The sequence below is a fragment of the Drosophila busckii genome, chromosome X, assembly GCF_011750605.1.
Source record: "Drosophila busckii strain San Diego stock center, stock number 13000-0081.31 chromosome X, ASM1175060v1, whole genome shotgun sequence".
Lineage (NCBI taxonomy): Eukaryota > Metazoa > Arthropoda > Insecta > Diptera > Drosophilidae > Drosophila > Drosophila busckii.
Window position 1 is genome coordinate 9,129,056 of NC_046608.1, and position 10,321 is coordinate 9,139,376.

Here is a 10,321-nt window from a genome sequence, read left to right on the forward strand (position 1 = left end):
AGCATCAAAAGGTGCAAAACTTTCGGTTCTCTATATTATAAATTTCTTTATTAGCCCCGCAACAAAATCACAATACTTTCATTAATTTGTACTTTCGAGCTTTTGATTTATATTAAGTTGTTGTATAACTTATGCTTATTTACACAAACAAAAAATTAAAATAAAAAGCATGCTAAACTATTTGCTGACAAAGTTATTCAAACAAAATTGATTTGTTAAACAATAAACATTTGAGTAATGCACGCTGCTGTCTGCGCGTGTTGAAACGTATTAAATAATGACTTAATAACTATAATGATATATATATATAGAAAATACTATGAGCATGCAAACCAAAAACAAATATATTTCAGATAAATTGAGCACTAGGTGTATTGGAATTCAAAAGCTTACAGAGCTCAGTTGCATGCAATGCAACACACACACACACTCACACACACACACAAATTGTTAATAATCGGTTGCACTATATAAACTAATAATCCAATGACAGCTGCAGCTTAGCGACGCTTATTAACACGCTCAATGTATTTGGTTTTGTTGAGCGCACGATTGCCCGCATTTGGATCCATCATGCGCTTCCAATCCGTTTGGCCCACCACAAAGCCAATGGCACGCATTTTCTGCTGTGCACGCTTCTCCTCAATGTCCGCCCAGCGCACCTGCAAACAAACGAACAATGCATTGAATGCCAAATGATATGTGGAGCAAAGTGTTGTGGGCAACTTACGCGCTTCTTGCCATCGGCGGCATTAATTGTGGGTGGCTGCCAGTCGTCTAGCTGCAAAAACTCCTCCATGCTGGTGGCAGCGCTGTTGCGTTTATGCAGCAGCAGCCGCTTGGTGCCATCCAAACGAGCTAAAAGCAAAAATCGTATAAGTAACGTACATTTGTTAGCAAACCGCATTGGCAGCACTTACCCAAATTGTCTTCAGTGGTATCGTTCTCCCATTTGCTTTTCAGAAAGCCGCACTAAACCAATGCATAAGCCACCAACAACAACAACGAGAACGAGAACAATCAACACATGCAACGTATAAACAAAAGAATTAGCATCGTAGGTGCAACATCAGTTTTCAACACTAAGCCATAACAGCTGCTCTCACACACACACACACACAGAGACTGATGTTGCACTTACATTATTGGCAGCGTCGGCGCTGTTGCTATCCTCGTCTTCATGCACAAGTGCAGCAGATGCAGCAGCAGCAGCAGCGGCGGCGGCAACAGCAGCAGCAGCAACAGCTTGAGGTTCGTCAACGCTCGACTCTTGAGTTTGCTCTTCGGTGTTGGCATTATCGTCCTGCAATAAATATAAGCCGCCATAAATCAACAACAGCTTCAGCTTGGCAATTCAGCAAATTTCTATTTTCTATCTTTGACTTTACTTAGAGTTTTAAATTGTTGCTTACAAACTACGAAATACGAGTAGTAATAACTATAATTTTAGTGCACGCATACTACAAGCTAAATATATAAGTTTTACACAAGCCATGGGCATTATATATACATATCTATTATATATATATATATATATGTGTGTGTGTAAGTCAGTGTAACTTATGCTATGAATACAAGGGCTTTTCACTCTTCAGCAAGTGCAACCAGAACTTATTCCTGGCAGCTGCTTAAACTATAAAGTGACAAATACAAGTGCGGCAAGCTTTAAACGCTTCACCCAGCCATATATATACTATATATAACTGAACACAATCAACAGCTCAGCTATGCAGCTTTGTGTTGTTTTAATTTAATTAAATTTTTTGGGCAACAGCGACGCTTACGACGACGGCAGCAGCATTTAACGCATAGTTACCGTTGCCATATTCTCAACATCTTCCATCTCTACGACATTCTCCAGCAGCGTCGAGACGTCCAGCTTCCTAAAATGCGGCGGCGTCTCAGCCCAATCCTCCAATACAGCGCGTATCTCCGCCTCGCTCCGCTGATGACTGTTGCGTCCTAGACAAGTCTCCACATCGCAGTGCAAATCAATTACGTATGGCTGCAATAAACATCGATTAGAGCGAGATGGCAATAGTTGCAAAATAATCTATGAGCTGTTTCGTTATCCATAACAACAAAAGGCAAAGAATTTGGGAAGTGTTCGATGCAATTATCAATGAAATGGCAATTCAAAGTGTAATTATTTATAAACAAACGTTTACTGAAGACATCAATGTATAAATTTGCAACGCGTTTGATTTAAATATTTTATAATTTGATAGAGCTGAATTAAATTTGAATAGCAAATCAAGTTTTAATTATTCATGTCTATGTTTTATGTACACTATTAAACAAAACACATTTAGTGTATAGACATTAATCAATATTCGCTTAAAGAGTTTGCAAGGCGTTTGATTTAAATATTTTGGTATTTACAATATTTTTCTATTGAAAACTTCTCAAAAAGATATATGGGAAATCAATTTTAAAATTATCAGAGATTTATCAAATGCCATTGATTATTGAACAAACATACAACTGAATTTGTAAAGCGTTTGAACTTAAATGGGAAAACTAATTGTAGTTGAAACTGATTAATTAAGAACTGCATTATATGCATATGTGAATTTGATAACTAATCAAATCAAGCATTAATGTGAAATGAAATTGCAATTATTTATGTTTGGCATTTGCAACTACTTAGAATTTCATCATCAATGTAATCTGTAGCTATCAATGCTATAATTCTTCAACAGCTTGTCATCGAAAACGAACTGCCCATTGCTGTCGCTGGGTGGGACTCACCGCAAAGTTTGCTTCAATGGCGCTGCTATGGAACTCATTGAGGGTGCGCAGCGTGTTGTTGTTGCAGTCGACAATGATCACATCGTAGAGATGATCACTGAGCGTTTTCCTAAATGATTTAAGCAAATATTGCATATAGGTCTCCTCCATGTTCTCATCGTACTCGTAGAGTATTTCCTTTTTGGGTATCTAGCCAAGCAAATAAACATTGCATTAAACATTTAACATATAAATTAGCTATGCTATGGACCTTTTTGCCTGTCTTTGGGCACTTCTCCTCATACTCATTCTCGATAATGAAGTAATCATCGATGCTGAGTATGCGCGCATTGGCGCCGCCCATCTCCAGCTCCTTATCCTTAATCAGACGCGCCACATGCGACTTGCCGCTGCCAGGCGGACCGCGTATGATGATGCAAATGCGTTTGGCTCGCAACTGACGACCCGGCGGCAACAGCAGCTCATCAATGGCAATTGTGCTGCGCTCCTCCGAAGTGGAGCTGACCACACTCTCCGCGCAGGCAGCGTCTGTTGCTTGATTGACTAAAACTAAGGGCGATTGACTGTTGAGCATGCAGCGTTGTGCATTCGCTGCTGCTGCTGTTGATGATGATGATTGCTGCTCCTGCTGCTGCTGCTTGAACTTTGGTGCTGGTGGCGGCACCTCATCGCCAGTTAAGTTTCTGTAGTAAATTTGAAAGTTAATGCCTGCACTGCTAGTACATTTAACGATTACTGTTATTCTAAAATTTACAAACTTACTCCTCGCCATCGGATATATCTTCTAGATCAGCTGCTTGACTGCCACTGGTGTTCTAAATATAGGAAAAGCATAATTTAATTTAATTATAATATTAAGTTTATAATTTACTCACCTTAGCGGCTGCGCTTAACACTTGCGACTGATGTTGTTGTTGTTCTGTTTGTTGCTGCTGCAGCTGCTGTTGCAACATTCTTTGACGCTGATTTTTGTTTTTCTTTTTATTCTTTTTTTTATTGTTGTTGCTGTTGTTGTTGTTGTTGCTTAAATTCAAATTACGATTGGCGACTACTACTGGCGCCGCCCCCGCCGCGTGTCCATATTCAAATGTCTTCACTGGTCGAAAGTCTCCCGCTCCAATGCCAATTCCCATGCCAACTCCAGCTCCACCTGCACTGATTATTCGTCCGCCTGCTGCACTTGCCGAGCCATGGCCATAGTCGATCACCTTGGGCGGCGTGCTGTGGCTGCTCTGATAGTCAAAGACTTTCACTGGCCGAAAGATTGGCTCGCCGGACATCTTAGCACGTTTTGTGTGGGCGTTGGCGTGGCTCTGGGTATGGGCGTGGGCGTGGCTGTCCGCGCTGCAACGTTGTGTGATGTGACACGAGTGACGAGTGACGATTTTTCGTATCAGTTGTTTTAACAATTTTGTGGTTTTTTTTTTTTGGTTGATTTTGTTTTCGTTATTGAATTTTTGTATTTTTTTCGATTTGATTTTTTATATATTGCAAATATTAAACCAGTGAAAAAAAAGCACTTGAACTTTGACATTTAATTGCTAACAAAGGAGTAGGCAATTGTGAATGGTGTTGGTAGCTAGCAGGACTTTGTTTATACTTATTGTGGTGCATTCTACTCACTGCGGCACACAGAGACAACAACAAAATGCTTTAATTCCAATTGATTTTGGAACTAACCAATGGCTTTACATCGGATTGCAGCCGATGAAGTTGCATTAGTATATTTTAATTAATTGATAGATTTAATTTTGCTTAACACGTATTCGTTTGACTTCAAAATTCGAATGTTGTTGGGGGCAACGGAACTGGGACCAGGGGCAACTGCTTAAACTAATTTAGCCTAAAGTATAGCCATTGCCTTATACATATATACACCTAAGATCGGACCAACGGACTAGACTGCTGGGCAATTAAGAAAAATCCAATTGTTGATATGACAGCTTAACAATTTTATTTCATAACTCAAAAACACTTTTATTCATATGTATGCAATGTAATTGAATCTGTTCCAAATATTTGACTGACAACCATAATATGTGTAGTTCTATATATATATATATATATATGTATATATGTATATATATATGTATATATATAGAACGATAACGATACAAGATATATTAAGGCAAGTCGTTGAATAATTCGATGGCAAATCATAAATGAATTCGATACATACAAACTTATGTATAAAAATCAATTTAAATAAACATTTGCGTGTATTTATTGATTTTTGGTACTAAACTTAACAACTAAGCATATTATTGTTATAAATGAATGGAGAGACATTTTAGAATGCACTCAAATCATTTTCTGTTCTTCTTTCGGGTGTGTATGTATGTGTGTGTGTGAGTCTCTCTTCAGCTTCTCTAGCAGAAGAGCTGCTCTCTAACTCTGTCATACTGATTCTCTTCTCTCCCTTTCCCACGGACTCTCTCTCTCTCTGTGTCTACCTGAAGCGGCGTTGCTGCTGCATATTTCTATTATTCCTGGCTTGGAAGTTGGCCCCGCCTCCGTTTCCAGCGCGGAAAGCTCGACCACTGTTTATATTTATAACAGACAACAGAAGAACCCAATGCATAAAATATATAAATTATTTACATATAGTATATATATATATATATTAGTATAGCAGTCATAAGCAGTTTTGGTTTTTGTAGTTGGTTTTGTTTTTTTGTTTTTTTTTTTAATTATACAATTGACATTTTTAAAAAGTTAAGTAGTTCGTGTTGCATTTGCATTAATGCAAATATTTTTTATATGGGGAAGGTGCATAAAAGTAGAAGAGAAGAGAAAATGGGTATGGAATCGAAATTCCAGCATTAACGTAGAGATCAACAAAGTGCCTGCACATTTAACTCTAATAAAAACTACAATTGGGAATACAAGGGACTTGTAAATTATATAACTTCGGACTATACAGACCTTACAACAAGTGTTTCAATAAGAAACTAAACATCATCATCATAAACAACTTATTAGTTGTAACTATTTTGTAAACTAACAAAATTAGATACAGCCTGAAGCTCAAGATGTATTCTAGTCTAGTAATATATCCAAAATTTGTATCTATTTACACATTTCACTTATTTAATTATGCCAATATTCAAAGAATTTAATAAATTTAATCTTTCACTATTTATTGCAGTTGTTCATAACTAATTGATCTAAGCTAAAAATATATTCAGCTACGATATATTCAAATAATACTTTTATCTTTAGACTAGAACACCCATGCAAAATAAAAAAAATATTTGACTATCACCAATACAGCTTCTATAACAAATTGTTATTCATTAAAAAACTACAAAAGTTCATTGAAGTTTCGATTAAACTTATTGCTGCACTGGGGGAGGGGAAAACACTTTTTAGTTTTTGTTAACGGACATAAGGACTTTAACTTTATAAGATGTTTATGTTGGACTCTTGCAGTTTGATCATCAAGCTACATATATACTATATATTTGTATATATATATATTTTTATTTTTTTGGGGGGACATTATTCAAGTTGAAATCTCCTTTGCACGCAATCAGCGTTTTTTATTGACAAGAGGATTTTAAACTCAAGACAAAAGACATAAAGGCAATAACAACAAAATTACGTCACATACCTATCAGACCAGGGCTTCTTGTTGTGGTTATCATTGTGTCCGAAGTTGTTACCACGCGGCGGCCCGAAGTTGTTGCCACGCGGTCCGGGGCCAAATGGTCCATCGCGTGGGCTATCATCGAAGCTGGGTGCACCGTTGCGTCTAAACGGATTATCACTAAACGAGTTGGGATCGTAGTTTGGCGGCCCATTTGGCCCGCAGTGTCCACCAAAGTTTGGTCCGTTGCCAGGTCCATTAGGGCCGCAGAAGTTGGGACGAAACTGTCCGCCAGGGCCGGGACCGTTGCCACGGAAATTTGGCCCGAAATTGGGACCACCACGATCATTGAAATTTGGCCCAGGTCCAGGTCCATTAAAGTTATTATTGTTGGGTCCAAAGTTTCGGCCAAATGGACCATTTGGACCAGGTCCATTGCGGCCACCAAAGTTTGGTCCATTTGGTGCACCATTGCGTCCAAAGTTACCAGGTGGACCATTGAAATCAACAAAGTTTGGCCCCATCAGCTGTGAGCCATCTGGTCCATATGGTGGCCCATTTGGTCCGAAGTTAGGACCATTACCAGGACCCGGTTGCTCATTGGGCGCGTTGTTTTGATTATTCTTCTTGCGCTGCCACTCAGCAAAGCTTATAGGACGTCCATCGTTATTGTCATCGCTTTTGTAATTATTATTGTTGCTGCTAGCCTTATTATTATTTCTTTGCTTATTGTTGTTGTTGGATTCCTCAGCGCTAGCCTGCCGCGCCTTTGCCAAGGCCTGCGACAGATTGTTCATGAACTCCGGATCCTTGAGTGCATTATTAACGTTATCCGCCAGCATTTCATTTTCTTTGGCGGCGCTAGCAGCTGCTACTTCCTCATTCTGCTTAGCAACATCTCCTCCGGGCTTGGTAATGACCACATCAAACAGCGAAGGGATTTTCTTGTCTACCTTGGCAGCATCATTAGCTTCAGCTGAGGCTGCAGCAGCAGCGGCGCCCTCAGCAACTAAATCCAGACCTGGTATGCCATCGCTTTTCTGGAATATATTCTTCATGGGCGTATCGGCGGCATTGGATGTCTCGTCATTGGATATATCGGATATATCCGGCTGCACAGCCACCACACAATCATCATCATCATCATCGTCATCATCCAGCGAGATGGTTAAGATTTGCTCCTGCTTTGATTGCTTGGCTGGCGCGGATTTGGCTACCGCTTCAGCCTTACGCTTGCCCAAAGGCATCTTAACATTGTCTTTATCCTTGTTGGGCTCTTGTTGAGGCTTAGCTTGAGTGGCTGGCTTCGTTGCAGGCGGTGGCTGCTTTAGTTGCTCATCCTTATCCATGCTTCTGTCTCTACGATTGCCAAAACGACCAGCAGGCTCATTATTGTCAAAAGGACGCCTTTGTTGTTGTTGTTGTTGTTGTTGCTGCTGCTGCTGCTGATTCGATGATGGTGGCTGTTGTTGGTGTTGTGGCTGTTGATGTTGCTGGTCTGGCGACTGCTGTTGCTGCCCCTGACGCCGGCGTCGCATCAGTTCGCGTCGCTCGGCAATGCGTCGACGCTGCTTTTCGAATTCCTCTTCATAGCGTCGATATTCATCGCGATCTGGATGATTTGCATTGGCACGCTTCCAATCCTCAAATTGTTTCTCCCATTGATCAAACAAACGATCAAAGCTTGCCTCATCCAGTTCCGGCGGACTAATGCGCTGATGAGACAAGATTGTTGGGCGACCCGTGCTGCCATTGTTGTTGTTTACATTATTGTTGTTTGCTTGAAAGCCCGCATCATTATAATTATTGCTGCTATTGTTATAGGATGCGTTTTCAGCAGCACCAGCTTGCCAACGATTAATGCCAATGTTGTTGTTGTTGCTGTTATTGTTGCTGCGACGATTGTTGTTGTTGCTGCCAGCATAATTGTCCATAGCTGCAGATCCACTATTGTTGCCAAAGTTACCAAAATTATCGTTGCCAAAGTTACCCGAACAACCAACTGCTGGACCTGAACCTGGACCAGCTGCTGAGAGATCATCCTGGTTATTGCTGTTGCGGTTATTACCAGAATTGCCAGATTGCCAATTGCGACGATTACCAAATTGATTTGGCTTGTTGTTGTTGCTGGCATTGCTGACATCGCCTTGGGGGCCTTGCCAGCGATTGTTGTTGCGGGCATTGTTGTTGTTGTTGTTGGCTGCGCCCTGCTGCTCGTTGCTGTTAGCTCTATTGGCGTTATTGGATTTGTTGTTGGACCAAGGTGATTCCATTTGGTTTGGCGGCGCCTGCTGCATAAACGTTGGCGGTGGTTGCTGCAAGTTGGGAAACATATTGCCATCAGGCGCATGTTGAGCTTGATTGTAGCCAACGGGCGGCATATGATCATATCTTTGCGGCTGCTGCTGCTGCCACTTATTAGCTGCTGCTGGTGGTGGACCTTGTTGGTAAGGCTGCTGCTGCTGGTAGCCCTGTGGAGGTGGTGGAGGTGGCTGATTGTACATATGTGGCTGTCCCATTATTTTACCGGCCACTGGAGGTGGCGCAGCTGCAACTGGTGGCGGCGCCGTTTGTGCATAATAAGCTGCAGCGGCTGTTGCAGCAGCGGGCTGCACCACTGGCAACTGTGGCGCCATTTGTGGGTAGACAGGCAAAATGGGTGTAGCAACTGCCGCCGCACCGGGCGCCACATTTGCTGTGCCACTGGCAGCTGCCGCGGCCGTTTCCCGCATGTACTACATGAAAAAATTGTTACATTTTAGCTTTTACGGATAATGGATCTACATGCAAATTCAATTACTCACCTGCTCGCCGTATTGCGCATGCCATTTGGCATACTCCTGCTGATAGGCTTGCCACTGCTGCCAATGTTGTTGCACCATATACTGTTGATCTGGGGTCATTGCCGCATACTGGGCGGCAGTGTGCTGCTCATAGGGGTTGCTGCTTGTTTGTGCTGATGCCGCGCTGCTCATATAGGCGGTAGTCGTAGCAACGGGATAAGCTGCAGTTGCGGGCGCAGCAGCGGAAGAACTATCCGATGGCGGTGGCGGCGGCGGTTGCCTTCCAGTGGCGGTGGCACGGACGGCTGTGGTGGCAGTCCAGCCATTGGCACAGTTGGCACCGCTCCGCCGACCGACCATTGATTCCACATGCTGCTGTCTTTAAAATTAAATAGATATATTAATGTTTTGAATGCTGTGCACATAATTTGGCAGCATACTTACAATTTGTTTGGCGTTGGCGCGGTTTTTATATAATTTATTCGGTTGCTCTAGTATATCGACGCGAAAATGAAATTCGAACAAAAAGAAAAAGAGCAATAGCAATCACTTCGCCATTTTTGACTTGAAAACTAGAGATGAGTTGACGATATTGACAGCGTATCGATAAGATGACACTCACGAGCGCAAGTACAAGAGTTAACCAGATTACAATTAAACTGCTCCAAAATTTAAATATATTCTTTCAGATTTAAAAAACAATCCGGACTTGTTTTTGGGCTAAGCAGAAATGTAAACTTTTTTATTTACAAGTAAACTGCTTTATATTTTCATTCAGCTTATATCAAACGAACGGTTGAACAGCTGTGACGTCAGTATTTTCATGTATCGATTAGCTCTGTTATTAGTGTGCTATTTTTTATTACTAGCCTTTGTGTGTCTATCGATATGTGTGCAAGATTTGAAAAACTGTCCATAATATTCGAAATTCGCTTGTCGATAGTTGCAAGCTGATAATTTTTAATTAAAATTTTATGTGGACGATATTGTAAAAATGTTTCTCTTAATATAAGCTCGAATGACTGAATTCTACGCTGCTCGCGCGTGAATTAAACATTCACAACTCTCGCGCCCAAGTATGATGGATAATACTTGCTAATTCTAGTTGGAGTTGTGTTGCTTGCATCCTGCTCGCACCAATGAATTTCTGTAGCTAACCTGCTCGCACAATGTTATTTTTATTGTGGATAAGACTTGC

The 10,321-nt window shown here is 41.2% G+C and overlaps 1 protein-coding gene across 1 annotated transcript; it reads right to left on the reverse strand.

Moving 5' to 3' along the window:
• Window positions 1-31: 31 nt before the first annotated feature.
• On the reverse strand, window positions 32-9,682 carry LOC108606701 (uncharacterized protein DDB_G0283357). Its single transcript, XM_017997076.2, is given in 13 exon segments — window positions 32-662; window positions 731-858; window positions 921-972; window positions 1,142-1,303; window positions 1,817-2,005; window positions 2,752-2,940; window positions 3,002-3,434; window positions 3,514-3,566; window positions 3,627-4,095; window positions 6,365-9,075; window positions 9,145-9,404; window positions 9,407-9,502; window positions 9,568-9,682. Coding segments are annotated over 12 exon segments (4,896 nt in total). The 5' UTR covers window positions 9,495-9,502; window positions 9,568-9,682; the 3' UTR covers window positions 32-500.
• Window positions 9,683-10,321: the final 639 nt, after the last annotated feature.